Genomic DNA, 21,184 nt, shown 5'->3' on the forward strand with positions numbered 1-21,184 from the left:
GTATAGACCTTACTTGCGAAACATTTACATGACTACAAATATAGGCCAAATCATTCAATACGGATAAAACGGATTTTTGGTGACTCAAAGTAAAAATTTCTACCATTTGCTATTTCGCTATACAGACTGCATTTCTTTTAACTGAAAAAAAAAAAAAAAAAAAAAAAAAAAAAACCCAACCAAATAAAAAACCCAGAAGATATTTCTCTTTTACTAGAAATTGAACAAAGTTCATTAATTTGATAAATGAAATCTCCACAATACTATAATATTCAATGCTGTTTTTGAACAAATTAATGTAATCCATGGCATGTATTTGGCATATTCTAAAAATATGAGAGACATTCAATATCTTAGAGGTCTGGGATCGATCGAGTCTACAATCGGTAACTTTATTTAAAGTTTTGTTGTATAGCTAGTAGAGACCTCATATTTGGACACATGTATAAGCAGTCTTTGTCATAAAGTACAATTATGATGGTCAAGGTCATATATTAAGTTTAAAGGTCAAATATGATGACGTAATTTGCTGAATGTGTCATTTTTTCGGCTTAATGAAATTATCTAAAAAGTCCAAAATTCCGAAATTCTAGGTTTTCTTTTTTTTTTTTTTTTTTTTTTTTTTTTTTTTACTGTATGTCCTTTTAAGAGATCTTAAAATATACATATAACAATTTTACGTTTAAGATTCGCTATATTGCATAGTGAGCCATGCATGTTACACATGTGTATTGTACATCGATCACGGTGTACATGTATACACAAATTACGATACATTTTGTTGAGATTTAGTAACAAATCGATCAGCTTTATAAAAAGTATTATCGATTTTTCTGTAGCCAACAATTTCCATAGTAAATTTTTACCTATAGGGCACATTCTTATCACGAAGGTTTAATTTCACTTTCTTCTCACTGGGGTCTGATACCCTATATTTGAAACGAAGTGAAGAAAAAATGATAGGATAAATTTCTTAATACCATGCACAATATAAGAGGTTTTGTTCCTTAGCACAAAATATTAAAGGGTCTTTTTAAAATGGAACTTGAGGAAACATTTTACGTATCTGTTTGGTACTGTCGTGTAAGAGTGAATATTTCTTCTTTTTTCATTTGCAGAACATGTCATTGCGGTATATATATGAGCCATATAGCAATAATTGTCAGGCGAGTATAGCTGTCTATACGCAAAGTTCTGCGTGCACATCATTTGCGAGAGAGATCTTTGTCGTTAATACATCTGTGCCTAAAATGACTGCATTATATAGTCTCGGTCTATGATTTAATTTTAGCATCATGATGTCCATTCAATGAAATTTAAAGTTCTTTTTGAATTTCACATCATGTCGAATATAACTATATATTGGAGATTTATCCCACTTGAAAGTGCACGTTGTCGTGTTTTGAGCAATGTGTGCATTTTTATTTATTTTTTTATTTTTTTTTGGTGGCACATCACACCTCATTTCGCAATTGATTGATTGTATCTTGTTTAACATCTCTCTCCAGAATTTTGCACTGATGGAGACGTCACCAAGACCGGTGAAAGGCTTCAAATTTAGGCCTTTGCTCGGCGCTTACGGCCAACCATTCATAACAGCCCAAATCGATTGTGTTGTAAATTGATGGATGTTAAAATATATTTATCAAAGATTGTATACCATAAATATGATATGTTTCGAATTCATGAAATTAAACACACGTCGCGCACGGTACTGGTGTTACTTTCATACGTGCATTAGAAAATGTTTCCGCTATGTTTACACAGTTGTATATTTTGTGGATTATTAAAGTCTTATACATCAATGGCAAGGAAAATATATAAATAATAATAATAGCTTATATAAAATATAATTTACACGCATTATATTATCAATAACGGAGTTATATACACGCAGATGTCGTCATTTTTCGTTGTCCCGCGTTACATGAAATACGCATACGCTTTATCCACAGATTAATAAAATGATTGATTTTGTCCCAAATAACGTAAGAATTGGTGTATGATTGTGACGTCCTTATCTAAAAACCATAAACCAATTACTTTAAACATTTAGTTCATAGAATTGATATAGCGACCTTAAAAATGGCAAAGACAGTGCCTGTCAGTGGTGTCCCGTGTTTGTAGATAGACTGCAAATGCAAATCATCATGACCAGTAGCACGCCTAATACAGGGGGAAGTTGACTATCCTTGTTACATTTATAATGTACATGTATCGTGGAGCACAATGTATACCAGTATTATAAAATTCTGAGTATATCCATGAAGTAGATTGATTTTATCGGTGTCCAGTGAAATGTCCTTTTTCTACAAATACCGCGCTTTTTAAACAATTCTACCATTTTATGTCTTATTTCTAAGCATTATTCCAACGCGAATATTTTAATGAATATAACTTACAAAAAGTACATAAAATTTACTATATAGAATATACAACATTTTATTTTATCCCGCGTCCATTTAGGAAAACGAAAAGATACTTAATGTCCAAATAAATGTCCCATGTGATTTTGTCGCGCAATGACGCGACGTCAATGTACACAACCTACGTCTAGCTAAAACGTAAAATGTTGCTTTTATTATTTTTGAATTATCTAAATTAAAATGATTTTTAAAAATAGTATACAAGGTATTTAAGCTATTGCATGTGTATCTCATAGATATGTTTTACTCTAGATCTGGTACATATACTTTAATTGACTTTATCAAATGACAATTGTACAGACTACATTTTGTTGCATGTACTACTGTATGTCATCGTCACAAACCACGGGTTATTGTTTCATTCTATTTCACATACGTTTGTGAAATAGAATGAAACAATAACCCGTGGTTTGCGACGATGTACTGTATGTATGCATATAAAAATTCAGCATTGAACAGATACACTTACGGTGTGTAAAACGTTGCAATATTATACAAATCTTGATTTATATACGAAACTCTTTAATCATATTCGATAATCTTGTTATTCATATATGACAAAATTTTAATTATATTCGATAATCTTAATATTTATATGCGAAAATTTTGATTTATATTCGATAATCTTGTTATTTATTTACATTTGGTAACCTTGTTATTTATATTCGATAATTATATAAATCTCGATTTATATTCCATAATATTTGATTCGTATTTGATAATGTTGATGTACACATGCTAGATGTACGCATGAATTTAGTCATATTGATTGTAGGTGAAATGCATAATTTCAAAAATTGATAAAAGAATTAGCTTCATTGACCATGACCTGACCTCGGATGTCTTAAATTTAACTAGAGGAGCTACTCTGCTAAAATTAAACTTTAATAAATATACAGCACTACCAGCCGTGAGACATTTGGCCTACTGCCTGAATTGAATAGTTGACCTTGCCCTAATATGCTGAATAAACCCAGTAGCTATGTCGAAGCTTGGGTGGCTGCCCTGTAATCCCCCATAGGCTGCTTACCTAGCTGGATTAACAAGTGTGATACAAATTTGAATATGCATTAATCGTAATCAGAAACAGGGTGCAAATTTACATATATGGTGGAAAGGGTCGCGTGCAATTTTTTGTGGGGAACTGGGGAGGCGGCCAGTTTGACTACCAACGTAGGGGCAACACAGGGGGCCTTATGTGGACATGGGTGCCTGGACCTGAACGGGTGATCATCTAAGGGGGAAGAGATCTCTGCGCATCTCAGCTGTCTCCTGCGTGCTACCTGGTTTAAAGAGCAAGTACAGAGCAAACTGTGGACCCTCCTACAGTTTCCAACATGCACCAGCCTGTAGCATTCCCTAGGAGGTGGACCTGAGCACAGGCACCAGAACGGTGGATATATATAGCGTGTTAGATCTTATGTACCCCCCCCCTTCCAATGAATGAAAGATATATACATAAGTCACATATTAAATGAATTGAATGTCAAAATCTTGTTAGAGTATCAGTGACGTGTTGAACAACCTCACTGTTGTATTTAGGACCCAGGTGATCTCTGGCGGGTGTGAGCGATTGCCCCTGGAATATTTCGCCCACATGCGTTGGTACTCCAGAAGAGTAGAGGAAGCCTCTCTCTCTCTCTCTCTCTCTCTCTCGTAGAGTAAAATAAAAAAAATTCGCATATGAATATCAAGATTTCTCACATATAAATCAAAATTTCCGTCCGCATATAGATATCAAGATTTCTCACATATAAATCAAAATTTCCGTCCGCATATAGATATCAAGATTTCTCACATATAAATCAAAATTTCCGTCCGCATATAGATATCAAGATTATCGAATACAAATCAAGATTTCCGCATATGAATAACAATATCATTAGATCAAAAGTTCAACATCTGACAAAAAAATCTAAAGTCACACGGTTTTCACGAGACCACCCCTTCAAAACTAAATATGATATATATTGAAACTAACCGATTCGCAAGTAAAACATACGAGTATAAATAACACTCTGTATACCTTTTCTACTGTTTATTCAGAAATGAAAGTGAACATTAAAACGTTAAAATGTAATATTATTTGGAAGTTTTTATCTCTCACTTCAACTCACCGTGGTTATTATTATTATTCATTTATAAAGCGCAAAACTACATATACTTTCTATGCGCTGGTTGTTGTTTTTTTCCCCACTAGAGCGTGATCGATGTAGATCGATGACAGAAACGTACGGGAGTTTTTAACCCCCCCCCCCTCCCCCTTCCGTGTTTGGCATTAATAAAAAGTATTAAAGAGAGCAATGATTATTAAACATAGAGACTTGAACAAGTCTATATATATCCTAGAAAAAACCAAAACTGATTTTTTTTACTGTGTTCAAATTTTTCAGAGGTCATATTCATAAGAATTGCAAGCCTTATTTCATGGGATGGTTACCTGTAAAATGCGAAACGAAATCGAAAGGAAACGAAATCTACCGAAGCAAAACGAAACCTACCGAAACGGGTACCCTTATTTCATACGACATGCCTGCTGTTGTAGGCACGGTGAAATAAATACAGTACGTATACTTTGGAGTATTTCTAAGAATTCATAATTTTTATGAATGTACACTATACACGTACAAAGATTTATTTTCAATTTTTAAACATTAAATCATGCATGTGCTTTAGTTATGATATTACAGCTTGGAGATAATGAATTTGTTTAAAATGTGACGTTGCTTTCGTGATTATATTTTGCCACAATTTATGACGTTATAAGTGTAACGTAAAGTGACACCAGTACCGTGCGCTTAGTGACAGCAATATGTTGTTAAAAAAGGGACGACTAACAGTCACTAACTTATTCGGAAGAGTCGATAGGCAGAACATCGAGTATTTCCGCAGTGAAAACAGATGGGGAAACCAAATTTCAGTCGAATCTTGAAAAATAGTTCCGTATATAAAAAATGGTAAATTAATTAGATTGCATTGCAGAAAACATGGAAAAGTGTGAAATTTTCAGAGATAGCGTTCATAGTTAAAAACTCACCATTTTAAGAAAGATTTAAGAAAGAATTTGTAAGACCTAGGACAAAATGGACGCAGTATCTAGATCACTGGCATTAGTATCTAGATCTCTGGGATTAGTATTTAGATGTCTGGGATTAGTAAGTAGATATCTGGGATTAGTCACTAGACGTCTGGGATTAGTCACTAGATCACTGGAATTAGCATCTATATGTCTGGGATTAGTATCTATATCTCTGGGATTAGTATCTATAAGTCTGGGATTAGTATCTTGACGTCTGGGATTAGTATCTAGATCTATGGGATTAGTATCTAGACGTATGGGATTAGTATCTAAATCTCTGAGATTAGTAACTAGTATCTAGATGTCTAGGATTAGTATCTAAATATCTGGGATTAGTATGTAGATATATCTGGGATTAGTATCTAGATGTTTGGGATTAGCATCTAGATTTCTGGGATTCGTATCTAGATGTCTGGGATTAGTTAGATCTCTGGGATTAGTAAGTAGATATCTGGGATTAGTCACTAGACATCTGGGATTAGTATCTAGATGTCTGGGATTATCTTGATCTCTGGGATTAGTATCTAGATCTATGGAATTAGTATTTAGATCTATGGGATTAGTATCTCTGGGATTATCTAGATGTCTGGGATTAGTTATATCTCTGGGATTGGTATATAGATCTCTGGGATTAGTATCTAGACACCTGGGATTAGTTAGATCTCTGGGATTAGTCACTAGACATCTGGGATTAGTATCTAGATCTCTGGGATTAGTATCTTGATGTCTAAGATTAGTATCTTGATGTCTGGGATTAGTATCTAGATCTCTGGGATTAGTATCTAGGTCTGGGATTAGTATCTAGATCTCTGGGATTAGTATCTAGATGTCTGGGATTAGTAACTAGATGTCTGGGATTAGTATCTAGATGCCTGGGATTAGTTAGATATTTGGGATTAGTAAGTAGATATCTGGGATTAGTCACTAGACATCTGAGATTAGTATCTAGATCTCTGGGATTAGTATCTATATGTCTGGGATTAGTATCTTGATGTCTGGGATTAGTATCTAGATCTCTGGGATTATTAGATCTCTGGGATTAGTATCGATATCTCTGGGATAAGTATCTAGATGTCTGGGATTAGTAACTAGATGTCTGGGATTAGTAACAAAATCTCTGGGATTCATATCTAGATGTGTCCATCTAGATGTCTGTGGTTACTTTTTTACAACTGGAGTCTACACGACATACAGAAAATAGTTAAAATTTCTAGTCCTTTGGTTGTAGGACTTATAGCTGCAGAACTGTAGCTCTCTGAAAAAATATTTTGACATAACAGAGAGCTACAGAGCCACCCCTTATAAAAACCTTCGATTTACGGCGCACAAAAAGCTGCGCACGGTTGAGGCCTTATATCGTTGTATTCTTGAGTTGCTGTCTCATAAATTTAATATCGAAAAATTCTTAACATATTTTCCTACTATACTTGTGTCTAAACATACCTTCAAATATTCATTAAAGCCCCATACGACCTGAAAACTCCCAGCTTCAAATGATTTCGTTTGTTGACGTAGCCATGTTAGGTAGCCGGTCAATTCGTACCCTGTTGCTGTTAGTATATATTCATAAAATTCGTTATATGTTATGTATTCGCTCTTCATTTATTATCAATAGGAATAATTTATAGAAATTAAAAAAATAAAGTTTTTCTAAAGGTAAAATAAGCTCTTGATTCATGAAAATGCTACTAAAGTCCTTAACACTCGTGTGGCAGGGATGGAGACCGGACCAGACTAATGAAAGCCGCATTGCCGTGAGTTTAGCTATTTGAATAATTATTATTTAAAGGCACTGGGGTGATATATTATTTAAAATATTTAGCTAAAATATTTGTGGGGATATTAGTTCACATCTAGACGTTATTGTGCAAGTATGGAAATTAACCAGGATTCGAATTGACCGGCTACCTAACATGGCTACGTCAACAAACAAAATCATTTGAAGCTGGGAGTTTTCAGGTCGTATGGGGCTTTAATGAATATTTGAAGGTATGTTTAGACACAAGTATAGTAGGAAAATATCTTAAGAATTTTTTGATATTAAATTTATGAGACAGCAACTCAAGAATACAACAATATAAGGCCTCAACCGTGCGCAGCTTTTTGTGCGCCGTAAATCGAAGGTTTTTATAAGGGGTGGCTCTGTAGCTCTCTGTTATGTCAAAATATTTTTTCAGAGAGCTACAGTTCTGCAGCTATAGGACTTAGAGACCCCAGCCTATCTTTACTCTCTCCCTCGGATGAGCATTGTCTTTCAATTAAACCATATTTAATCTCCTTAACATAAACATGTCATTGTTTTGTACTGTGATTTGTTGAAATTGGCACATTAGTTCTGCAGAAGAAGTTGAAAATGAGAAGACAACAACAGAATCAAATAAATTTTCCTGAATTCAATTCATTTTCTAGGAATATGTTGTACAAAAAGAAAAAAAAAAGAAAATGTGTGTGAAAATAAATACAGAGAACATAAATAATTTGACTTGCAGTAACAATGAATGACGAAGCTGAACACAACAATTAAACTTGACAGTGGTCCATCAATCTTGCTGACAAACAGTCAGACATATATACAATATATTCATTACATCATGTCCATCAACATTCACTGTTGATGCTGCGTAACACAGTTGTGTATCCATAGTAACACAGTCATCATGACTTTCCCATTTTGTATCTCTGCCGAGCGGACCCTGCCCCTCCACGTCTGTGTGTGGGTTTTTCTGACTTTCGTCCTTCTTCTGAAGTTTTACTTTCACTTTCCTTCTGTGTGTTGCCAGAATCTGCAGAATTCATTATAAATACAATGTATACAGATGATAGGCGATAATAACAAACAATGATAATTATAGATACAATGTATACTGTAACAGATGATAGGCGAAAATAACGAACAAAGATCAATCTCATAACTCCCACAACTGACAAGCAATACAAAATAGAGAGTTGGGCAAACACGGACCCCTGGACATTCAATTCAAGTTTAGTTGTAACACATAATTTGATTGGTTTAAGGAAGCATTTTAAAAACAATTTGTATTACAGTTAAATCTCATTATCTCGAATTCGATGAGACAGAGAAAAATCTTTGAGATATCTGAGGATTCGAAATATGTATCAAGGGTAAAAAAAAAAATTTAAAGAATAAGAGGGAAGTTTTGAATGACTCTGACATATCTATGGTATTCGAGATATCAGGGTTCCAGATATCGAAGTTCAACTGTATATAAATTATATAAACTGTATACAAATAAATCTACAGGAGGTTCCAATCTTGCTGTGCCTCTACTCAAATCAAACCTGCTTATAGCGAAATGCTGGAGTGAACAACTTAATCCATTCTATCCAATAAGTTCACACTGTTTTAGGGGGGCATGGACACAATTTTTGATCGATTGAAATTGACATTTTGAATTTTTTGCTATAGAAATAAAGATCTTTTATGAATATGTGAATCAAATATATATTTACAGTGGCTACACTTTGTATCTATATAGAATTTGGCTCCCAAAATTGTATAATTTGTAAAGTAACATGGTGTTTATCTAAATTTAAAGTGAAACGAATACGCATCACGAATTTCATACATGAAGCTGTTAACAAACACTTGTCGCTCGCCAGGAGACCATGAGAGGAGGTGACAACACCAAGATTTCTAAACCTTATGTCAGAAATCATCCAACCTTTCAACGTAGGATAACGATAAATCAATTTAGGGAGCAAGCACAGACAAAAACTAAAAATATCATTGTTATAGTTTGATTTTCTTCACTGAAGCCGTCAACTTTGGCACCATGCTGATCGTCAAGCCACCTAACATGTAAACATAAACAGGGCTTGCACCTTGTTTGGAAAATGAAAAAATTAAAATGTCTCAAATAAATCTCTGGATCTGTTTTTGAAATTTAGGTTTGTTCCTACGTTTTACACAAATCAGAAACTGTCATATCATTTATTACATACCTAAATATTTTTTTTTGGTCAAAATTGTATTCATGCCCCTTTACATGTATAATTTCAGAGAATGAAAATCATTTTGTTGTAAGTGTAAATTCATTAAAAGCATGTTTGCTATAACTATGTTTTACTGTAAGCGTGAATTCATTAAAAGCATGTTTGCTACAACTATGTTTTACTGCGAGTGTGAATTCATTATAAGTGTGTTTACTATAACTGTGGTTTACTGTAAGTGTGAATTCATTATAAGTGTGTTCACTGTAACTGTGTTTTACTGTAAGTGTGAATTCATTATAAGTGTGTTCACTGTAACTGTGTTTTACTGTAAGCGTGAATTCATTATAAGCTTGTTCACTGTGACCGTGTTTTACTGTGAGTGTGAATTCATTATAAGCTTGTTCACTGTGACTGTGTTTTACTGTAAGTGTGAATTCATTATAAGCTTGTTCACTGTAACTGTGTTTTACTGTAAGCGTGAATTCATTATAAGCTTGTTCACTGTGACCGTGTTTTACTGTGAGTGTGAATTCATTATAAGCTTGTTCACTGTGACCATGTTTTACTGTAAGTGTGAATTCATTATAAGCTTGTTCACTGTGACCGTGTTTTACTGTGAGTGTGAATTCATTATAAGCTTGTTCACTGTAACTGTGTTTTACTGTAAGCGTGAATTCATTATAAGCTTGTTCACTGTGACCGTGTTTTACTGTGAGTGTGAATTCATTATAAGCTTGTTCACTGTGACCATGTTTTACTGTAAGTGTGAATTCATTATAAGCTTGTTCACTGTGACCGTGTTTTACTGTGAGTGTGAATTCATTATAAGCTTGTTCACTGTAACTGTGTTTTACTGTAAGCGTGAATTCATTATAAGCTTGTTCACTGTGACCGTGTTTTACTGTAAGCGTGAATTCATTATAAGATTGTTCACTGTGACCGTGTTTTACTGCGAGTGTGAATTCATTATAAGCTTGTTCACTGTGACCGTGTTTTACTGTAAGTGTGAATTCATTATAATTGTGTTCTATGTGATCGTGTTTTTCTGTAAGCATGAATTCATAATAAGTGTATTTGCTGTAACTGTGTTTTAAAGTACTATAGTTTCAGTCATTACCTACCTACAAATAAATCAATGGGTGGTTCTAGTTATTACTCACCTCCAAATAAATCAATGGGTGGATCTAGTTATTACTCACCTCCAAATAAATCAATGGGTGGTTCCAGCAATGCTGTCTTGTCATTGTTATGTATGAATCTGAAATGTTTAAACAGGTTGATTGAATTCAGAAGAACAGGAACATTGGTTAAAGGTAATTTACCCTGGGATTACTAGCCAATCAGAATGTGTCATTCAGTACCCTGGGATTACTAGTAGCCAATCAAATGTGTCATTCAGTACCCTGATATTACTAGCCAATCAGAATGTGTCATTCAGTACCCTGGGATTACTAGCCAATCAGAATGTGTCATTCAGTACCCTGGGATTACTAGCCAATCAGAATGTGTCATTCAATACCATGGGATTACTAGCCAATCAGAATGTGGCATTCAGTACCCTGGGATTATTAGCCAATCAGAATGTGTCATTCAATACCCTGGGATTACTAGCCAATCAGAATGTAACATTTTTGTTACTTAAGTAATATCTAACAAACAAGTAAAAGGCATAACTTTTACTTTAGTGCAAAGGAGATTCAAATTCACAATCCAGTAAAATTGCTCAACTTACAGAGACTGACGAATTAATAAGTTATCAACATATGAGCCCCACCCCCTTTCTCCAGAATATTGTTGCAAGGAAGGATTGTTAATATAAATTTCAAAACAAAATTCAGCTATTGATGACTTACTTGTAAGCAGAGCACAACAGTAGAGAAAGGCCACAAAACACCGCTACCAATAAAACCTGCAGGATTATGTTCTACAAATGAAAAATAACGGTGAAATTTGCAGTGAAGATGAATATCATATGTACTGTAAACATAAATCCACACTCCTAACTTCTGATATGTTTACATTATGTACTACACAAATCAACTGAGCACAAAAGTCTCACGTGGTGCTGGCTCTCAGATTACTGTTATCCAACAACCTGCTGGAAATTTCATATTAAGGATGTTTTGACATTTGTAAGTTCTTTAAACAAGAAGCCCATGGGCCACATCGCTCACCTGAGTCACCTTGACTCATATTTAAAGATTTTTCCTATTCACATGTAAAACTTTGATCCCTATTGTGGCCCCAACCTACTCCCCTGGGCCCATGATTTTTACAAAATTGAATCTGCACTAGCTTTTATGTAAATGTAAACTTTCCTGGCCAGCGATTTTTAAGATGAAGATTTTTAATGATTTTCACCATATATTTGGATGTAAAATTTTGATCTCCTACTCTTACCCCCGGGGACCATGATTTTTTAAAACTTTAATCTGCACTATGTCGGGAAGCTTTTGTGCAAATGTAAACTTTTTTAGCCTTATGGTTCTTAAAGAGAATTTTTTTTCTATTTATCAGTTATGTAAAACTTCGATCCCCTATTGTGGCCCCATCCTAACCACAGGAGTCATGAGTTTCAAAACTTGAATCTGCACTATGTCAGGAAGCTTTCATATAAATCTTAGCTTTTCTGGCTCAGTGGTTCTTGAGAAGAAGATTTTTCAAGACTTTCCCTATATATTTGTATGTAAAACTTTGATCCCCTATTGTCGCCTCTCTTACTCCCGGGGGTCATGATTTTAACAAACTTGAATCTGCACTATGTCAGAAAGCTTTCATGCAAATTTCCACTTTCCTGGCCCAGTAGTTTTTGAGAAGAAGATTTTTAAAGATCTTACCTATATATTTGTATGTAAAACTTTGATCCCTATTGTGGCCCCATCAAACCCCCAGGAGACATGATTTGAACAAACTTGAATCTGCACTATGTCAGGAAGCTTTCAAGTAAATTTCAGCTCTTCTGGCCCAGTGGTTCTTCAGAAGAAGATTTTTAAATGACCCCACTCTATTTTTGTGATTATCTCCCCTTTGAAGGGGGCATGGCCCTTCATTTGACCAAACTTCAAATCCCTTCACCAAGGATGCTTTTGGCCAAGTTTGGTTATAATTGGCCAAGTGGTTCTGGAGAAGAAGTCGAAAATGTAAAAAGTTTACAGACAGATGACAGACAACAGGCGATCAGAAAAGCTCACTTGAGCTTTCAGCTCAGGTGAGCTAAAGATGCAAACATATGTTAAAGTCATATCAATGTTAAAATTATCCTCAAAATGTTCTTAACAGCAGCGGACTCGATAAAGTCATATCAATGTAAAAATTATCATCTAAATGTCAGTAACAGCAGCAGATTTGTGACAACTGATTGGTTTTTACCTGTAGAGTTGGTTTGTCTGCCACAAATTGATCACACAACACAACCACTACCCCCAGTAAACATCCACCTCCACCCCAAATCCAGGGGCGCCATGCTTCATCTGCAACAAAATATCAGATACGCTTGATCTCCGCATGATATTCATTACTATATGATCGAAAATTTCTGTGCTTTCCCATACTGCTTGTGATCTTACAACCTATAAAGTAAAATAAAATGTTATATTCACCTGCACATACCTTCGATGTGAATACAACATTTGATTTCTCCAACATAAGGTTTTAAAATAATTGAAAATTTCAAAAACTGATGTGATTCATTCTTCTTCTTTTTTAGTCAAAAAAAAGTGTGTGTTTCTGCTCACTTTTAACTATTTTGCACTGTAGTTGTTAAAAAAAAGGTGGGTGACTTTGATCACAACTAAAGTAACAGTTGTTAAATTAGTACATGTATATATAACTTGGAACCTGATTGATCTAGAGATAACCAATCAGGTAACATTCTACTTGTTTTAGATGCTGTTTTTATGGAGCACCAAATTAACATCTATACTTGAATAATTGAAGATATCCGTTTGATTATTTGAAGATATCATCCATTCTATTTCTACTCTCATCAAATGAATCAATGCACGCTTCAATTCAATTATTGCTCTCATTGAAGAAATTAATGTTAATTTAATTTCACAATTAATTTGCAAAATTTAATTTAGAGCTCTGTATATTATTAAATGATTTGATGATCTCTTACTAATACTTTAATTCAAATGAAGATATCTTCTAGTTCAATTATTGACGTTTTTGTATCAGATTCTGAAACTAATGTGCACATCAATTCATTTAAAGAGAGCAACAATTCAAATAAAGAGGTCATGAATTTGATTCAATCATGGATATGTTGAATTGAAGATATTCTAATTTAAATTTTATAGTTGCTCTTTTCAAAAGATGGATTGCTCTCTTTAAATGAATTAATGATATCATTAATTTAATTGAAGAGAGCAATAACTCAGATATTGCACACATTAATTGAATTGATGGGTACTGGTAATTAATTGAATTCTTGTTCTCTTCAATTGATTCAGAATTGTAGCATGCATCAATTCAATTGTTGATATCATCAATTCATTTAATGAGAGCAAAAATTGAATTATAGTGCACATTAATTCAGCAGAATAATTAATACTATCATCAATTCAATTCATGTGTGCAATAATTCAGAATTGAAGAAAACCTCCATTATTTGAAGAGATCATGAATTGAATTGTTGTGTGCATCAAATATAGCTGACCAGGTATCATTTCGTATACTTGAAATTTTGTTTGGGCTCTGCAGACTTAATATTATACCTTTCCTGATCTTTTGGTTTCCCCTGTAAAGATATCTCACCTTTCCTGAACTTTTGATTTCCCCCGTACAGATATCTTACCTTTCCTGATCTTTTGGTTTCCCCTGTACAGATATCTTACCTTTCCTGATCTTTTGGTTTCCCCTGTATAGATATCTCACCTTTCTTGAACTTTTGATTTCCCCCGTACAGATATCCTACCTTTCCTGATCTTTTGGTCTCCCCCGTACAGATATCTCACCTTTCCTGATCTTTTGGTCTCCCCTGTACAGATATCCTACCTTTCCTGATCTTTATTATTTCTTTCTTGGTTCTACTGATGGCTTCAGTTAGGCCTTTGTCATTTGGTTCAATTTTAAATGCTTGCTACAGAAAGGTTAATAAAATATATTTCCATAAGTAATAGTTAAAGTATCACTAATCCCAAGGGCTATGAAATCTTTAATCATAATTATCTTTCAGCTAAATTCTAATATTCAAAAGCAGTGTAAAACATGATGTGGCCAAAAATAAAAATGGAGTTGTTTGATGTACTCCGACCGACCCGTCAAATTTGCTCCTACCCGGTAATTTTTTTCAGCAATTTAAAATTTCATTTTTCTATTAAAAAAAATTTGGTTCCCTTGAAAAATAGAAAATTCTCCTTATTTTAAAAGAAAATATAAAATTTTTTTCATGACATTCCAAAAAACCCCCCAAAAACCAACCTACCTACCGGCCCACTTTGAAAAATGTGAGTCAGAGTACATCAAACAAAAATATTTTTAATGATGGCCTGTGCTTGTAAAACACAAATGCTCATGAAAGTGCCCATACTGGTGTAAAACTTTACATCATATAATATATTTTCTATTAAAGGGGCATGGATAAGATTTGAGCTGGAAATTTGATTTTTCTATTTTCATTGTGTACAATGCATAATTAATGTATTTCAAATTGTCAACCAAAATTTGAATATTAGTTTTTGAGATACAAGTGAGATACAGCACTCACAATTCTTTGATATGTAAACAAGGGTCGTGCCATGTTTTTGTTTACATATTGCTTGATAGAAAATAGCATGTTTAAAATAAAATGATCGGTGTTAAGCACTAGAAACTATTTAATTGTGTTCAGAATTAACTTGTAAATTGAAAAATCTGCTTTAAACGAACTTTTACTAGTATATTTAACCTATGTAAACCAAAACATAGCACGAGCTTTAATTGTTTACATTAACAAAGAATTGTGAGCTCTGTATCTCCCATATACCTTGACAACTGACATTCAAATTTTTGCTGACCATTAGAAATATCTTAGTTAAGTATATTTAACATTTTAAAAAATAGAAAAAAAAAATAGAAAATTTTCAGCTCAAATCGTGTCCATGCCCCTTTAACTCTATATGAGAATTTTGGACCCGCCCTACAGTTGCATGTAAAACCCTGGGGTTGGTTGTGAAATTCACAATTCTGGTACATCCTTTTCCGCTTTTCCTGTTATAAATGCATTTAGTTTTATACAGTACTAGCAAAATTAAAGAAGACATCTTTCAAAAGATAAAGACAATAATTACTATAATACATATGTAATTTTGGCCCCATCCTGGAACCAGCTAGGGCCCCTACTCCTGGGATCATGAAATTTATAATTTTGGTAAAGGGTTACCTGCTCCTTCTACATATATGATTAGTTTCAATTTCTTATCAATAACAATCGAAGAAGATGTTGTATAAACATTTTACATATATTACTACAGTATAATACTATAATTATATATATACAAGTTTGGCCCAAGCCTGGAGTCAGAACCTCTACCCTGGGAATCATGAAATTTACAATTTTGGTAGAAGTCTTCCTGCTCTACATTACTATGCATTTAGTCTTAAAAATGTGCAGTTGTAGAGAAAAAGATTTGTGAAAATTTGTCTATTTAATTTTTTGGCCCTCACCCTTAAGGTAGCTCACTATATCAAGACTTAAAGATTTCATGAAACGATGTCACAAGATGGTGATTCAAATGTTTTGTGAAATTACATGTATCGATCAATTTGTTTGTGTAAAACTACATGGATAAGTTATCGGATTACTGACCCACAGATCTTGAGTTCAAATCCACCAGTCTAAATTTGTTTTTTTTACTGAAATAACTTTAATATTGAAAATAGTGTCCTCTCAAAAATTACATATTCTTTGCCTTTTTGGCATAATTATATCTTTCATGACTATATTATTTCATGCTGATCTTTAAACTCTTTCAAGGTGTAATGAGCCACCTTAAAGGCCCAAGGGTGTAGTCTTGAAATTTACAATTCATTTATAGTCTCAAAGATGCTTCATACCAAATTGAAAAAGAATTGGAATGGTAGTTATCAAGAAGTTAAAAATGTTCATTGACAATTTTAACACATGATGAACAACACACAATGATGACCAAATGTAATTCGTCACCTGAGCGACTCGGGGGAACTAGAAACAAAAATATTACTGACAGCCAAGTTTTCCCCACAGGGACTGTCACTAGGGGAGATAACTAGACTAGATACCTCATATGACAACAGGGCTGTCTCATAGTTCCCTACAGCAAATAACACTTCCCCCTTCCGGAAATAGCCCTGAAAATAAGAAAACATATGTACGTTAAACATCTCCTCCTGGAGTATGTTCACAACCTCCCTTACTTAGCCTCTGTCAGCCTTCTCATGTTCAGTTCTAGTTCTAAGAGATTTTGAATTTATTTTCAAATAAATGCGACTTGAGGGGCTGTTCTAATGCTTCAGTGCTAGATTACTTGAGGGGCTGTTCTAATGCTCAGGGCTTTCAACAAATTTAAAAGTAGGAGGCTGAAATGAAAAAGTAGAAGGCGATCCAATGCGAACAGCACAGCCGTATCGCACGCCGAGCTATGCTCGGCGACCTTACGGCCGGGGGTCTGGGGTAAATGACGCAAAATCCTGCATTCTGGCGCTTTTTACTGGCACTTAAATGCAGCTTTGAAATTGTCATTTTTTTGCCTGAAATTTTTACTTTTGCCATTGTATTGTTTCATATGTGAAATTTTCTGTTCATGCAAAGACTTAAAACATTCAACAATGCAAAGTACTAAACCAAGAGTAAGCAGATTAAAGTAAAATGTAAGAAGAATATATATCACAACCAACACCAGTTTTATATGATAAAGCATCAATATATATTATATTTATAGTTGTTCTAATTACCTGTATTGTCAGCTTTCGTTTCCTTTTTTAACGGATACATTGTATGTTATAAAATAAAGTTTACATGTATCTAATCATTTTTTTTTTATTGAATTGCAAATAAGAGTTACACTCCCAATATTTTAAGAATATTCTTCACCATTAACACAACTCTGTATTTCTATTTTCATTTGGTCCCTTTAAAGCCATTCTCTGTAAGCATCAAAATTTTTATTATAGGGGTGGAAAAGTACCCTCACCGATTTTGCTGAAATTTGGCATATAGTGATTATTTGATACCCTCTCATAGAATTTGGTCATTTTCCACATGTTTTGATGCTTACAGAGAATGGCTCTTAAAGTCTGTTAACTGACACTGGGAGTAATATTTTTCTCCAAGACTGACATGACACCCATTGGGACCTTTTGCTTTTGCTCACCCCAATATTTTTTTTAAATAAAACCCAAACAAATCTTTATTACAAATTAATAAGTAACATTTAAATGACCTATAATTTTATTTTTCCACAAAGTCAAGTTAACAGCTACAGATTTGTTGGTAACATAGCGAATTTGTGCTGAAAAATTCTACTTTCGTGTTTATTTAATACCACGTGGGCATTTGCAAATTAAAAAGAATAGCAAGTCTGAAATCTTTCCTGATTAAATTCTGTTTTCGCTTTAAAATTGTTGATTGATATTATACTTGTGTCACTTTCACTTCTGGCCTTTTTAAAGCCGAAAATGAACAGGGTATTTGTTCTCTTCATTCCGTCAACATCATTGATTTTTACGTTCAGGACTTGTTGTTATCTTTCGGAAATTCTCGACTGTGTTGTCACGAATTGGGTAAATCCGAGGCTTTCCGACTATTGCAATTGACGTATTATTTTCTACACCAACAGACGACCAATTAGGTGCCGTTATTTACCTGAACTAAATTTAGCGCAAGTAAACACGTTTTTACATCCTGGTTGATACGACCACGATTTCTGAGTCTACTAAAGTTTGGAAGATGTTTAAAGTTTTATAAAAGTTTTTTTTCATTGGACATACATTTTTGTTACTAAAGTAGCCGGCACCTAATGTTAATACAGGCGGCGGAAATCCGCCGGCTACCGGTTACTTTTGAAAGCCCTGAATGCTTCAGTGTTAGATTACTTGAGGGGCTGTTCTAATGCTTCAGTGCAAGATTACTTGAGGGGCTGTTCTAATGCTTCAGTGCTAGATTACTTGAGGGGCTGTTCTAATGCTTCAGTGCTAGATTACTTGAGGGACTGTTCTAATGCTTCAGTGCTAGATTACTTGAGGGGCTGTTCTAATGCTTCAGTGCTAGATTACTTGAGGGACTGTTCTAATGCTTCAGTGCTAGATTACTTGAGGGGCTGTTCTAATGCTTCAGTGCAAGATTACTTGAGGGGCTGTTCTAATGCTTCAGTGCAAAATTACTTGAGGGGCTGTTCTAATGCTTCAGTGCAAAATTACTTGAGGGGCTGTTCTAATGCTTCAGTGCTAGATTACTTGAGGGGCTGTTCTAATGCTTCAGTGCTAGATTACTTGAGGGGCTGTTCTAATGCTTCAGTGCTAGATTACTTGAGGGGCTGTTCTAATGCTTCAGATTTGGGCATACACTAGTGCAGCTTGTCATCACGTTCTTTTTGAATGGCTGATTAATTTGACTTGATGTGAATTCTACTTTTTTCATGAAATAAGAGGCGACTAAATGGGGCAGTCCTTTGGATGAGCTAGACCATAAAAACCGAGGTTTCGTGTCACAGCAGGTGTGGTATGATAAAGATCTCTCAATGCTCAAAAGCCATAATTAAGTGCCAAGCATATAGGCCTAATTTTGTAGGCCTTCACCAGCAATGGTGATGTCGTCATATCAAGATATAAGTGAAAATTCTTGAGAGGAACATTAAACTTAAATTCATACAATCAATAAATCATGAATTTTTTTTTTCTGGGAAAAAAAAATCTTAGACATCATGATATCCTCCTGAAAGTTGTTTTATCTACAGACCACCATATACTTACATGATTGTATAACCTCTTACTTAACAACAATGGTCGCATCAAAACCAGGCAATCATTGGCAACATGAAGTTCATACCCAGCCAAATTAAACCACTGCAGATCAGTGAATCAATACATATTGTGCCCTATGTTACAGGGATTTTTTAGGGTCTGTAGAGGGCTGAAATTCGGCCCCATCCCAATGCTAGCAGGTGTTTTTCCCAAAATGATGCCTAAAAATTCCCAAATGATGTATGTTTGATGAGAATATGCCATGAGGGGCCATTCAACCTCAGTGCCACTCTGTTGCAAAACATTTTTGACAGTTTTTTCTCTGCCAAAGACCGGAAATTAAAGCTTGTTTAAGCTACATTGATAATAAAATATCAAATGGTTAACTTTTCGCTTGTTTTCTTATTTATTTGTATGAAACAAATTTCCCAATCTCAATCAAATATCGTTATTTTCCCCAAACTTGAAGGCTCTGGCCCCTGGGTTCAAGGGGTAAAAAAAAATCCCTGAGTTACCTTAGCCCAGTAAGGTTGTAGTTTAATGGTCTCCTTTGCATCCTCTAAGGCGTAGTAGTACTGCTGCAGCTTCAGAAATGCCAGCGATCTGTTGCTGTACAACAAGTGGTTCTTAGCATCTTTCTGGATGGCATGAGTGTAATGAATAGTTGCCTCCGCAAAATTTTCTTTACGGATGCATTCATTGCCTTGGTTCTTCAGTGACTCAACCTAACATCAATGAAAACATTTAACAGTAGGAGAACACACTCCGATTGGCCTAAGCTAGGCTCTTTTCATCTGACCATGTCTTAATGTTCAAAGCACAATTATTATTAATTGTACATGATTAAATGTCAAACATTACTTATCTATATAGTTTTCATTGTCTCAGTACTTTTTTCAAATATTCATATTTATTTCCTATACATATGTATCTGTAGGACGGCCTTATATACAGACCATGGAAGCTCAATGGTCATAGAGCACAATAACTAGCAATACAGGGGTTCCGAGTTCGATTCCCAATTATTCATTTTCTCCTTTCCTTATATGCTACAACTGGTGCTGGTGAACTGGGCCCCTAAACTTGCAGTCCAGCCAGGGGCTAAAAAAATCAGCTGGGTTGTGTCTACGAGGACAAAACGATTTAAGAGAGGAAAATGTATAGTAGTTATATAGGGTTATATATGTGAATCATGGATATTGGCCTGGATAGTTCAGTGGTTAGAGCACCATGACTACTTATGTAGGGGTCCCGGGTATGATTCCCGGTCCAGTCCAAAATTTTCTCCATGTTCTTCCCTATGAGATCTGTACTACAAATGTACTAGTCACTTACTCACTACCATTGAATTGCAATGGACGTTAACATTTACCATTTACTTCTGTTTTCAAATACCTAACATATAAATGTAATTAAACCAGTAAAATATTAATGAATCATACGGTCATCACCTGACAACGTTTTACAAAAAAAATATATATATAAATCCTATCGAGTAAAAAATAAATGAAATTATATAAAAACATTGAAACAGTAACATATGTCCATAGTTTTCTAACATTTCGAGCACTGAAATGTGATTCTTAGATATTACTGTCCTAAAACGTCACAAACATTCCAACATTAACAAAGCATGCTTTACCTCTTCTGCAGTCATCATGAAATTCTACTTTCATTTTCACAATCCAAGGCCGCGAAGGAATAAGGCCACATTTTGTATAGCTTGAAAAGGGGATAAATAAAAAAGTGTCATTTTCACCTTTCATATTCTAGTTACTAAGAAAACAGTTCATATCAAATGGGG

The 21,184-nt window shown here is 34.4% G+C and overlaps 1 protein-coding gene across 2 annotated transcripts; it reads right to left on the bottom strand.

Moving 5' to 3' along the window:
• Positions 1 to 7,883: 7,883 nt before the first annotated feature.
• On the bottom strand, positions 7,884 to 21,138 carry LOC125673238 (hsp70-Hsp90 organising protein-like). Of its 2 annotated transcripts, none has more exons than XM_048909711.2 (8): positions 21,023 to 21,137; positions 19,896 to 20,105; positions 16,702 to 16,770; positions 14,458 to 14,542; positions 12,829 to 12,929; positions 11,313 to 11,383; positions 10,659 to 10,717; positions 7,884 to 8,288 (listed from the first exon to the last, which is right to left on the bottom strand). In XM_048909711.2, the coding sequence occupies exons 1-8, from the start codon at positions 21,038 to 21,040 to the stop codon at positions 8,161 to 8,163; spliced, it is 741 nt and encodes a 246-aa protein (XP_048765668.1). In that variant the 5' UTR covers positions 21,041 to 21,137; the 3' UTR covers positions 7,884 to 8,160. The 2 variants fall into 2 exon arrangements, with proteins under 2 accessions (XP_048765668.1, XP_048765669.1); XM_048909712.2 differs by having other exon boundaries at positions 8,168 to 8,288; positions 10,620 to 10,717; positions 21,023 to 21,138.
• Positions 21,139 to 21,184: the final 46 nt, after the last annotated feature.

The sequence above is a fragment of the Ostrea edulis genome, chromosome 3, assembly GCF_947568905.1.
Source record: "Ostrea edulis chromosome 3, xbOstEdul1.1, whole genome shotgun sequence".
Classification (NCBI taxonomy): domain Eukaryota; kingdom Metazoa; phylum Mollusca; class Bivalvia; order Ostreida; family Ostreidae; genus Ostrea; species Ostrea edulis.

Coding starts and splice junctions, on each gene's coding strand:
- LOC125673238 (XM_048909711.2), bottom strand. Junction 14,543..16,701: donor CAGCCCTGTTGTCATATGAG/GTATCTAGTCTA, acceptor ACCTTTCTGTAG/CAAGCATTTAAAATTGAACC. Junction 8,289..10,658: donor ACCCATTGATTTATTTGGAG/GTGAGTAATAAC, acceptor TGAATTCTGCAG/ATTCTGGCAACACACAGAAG.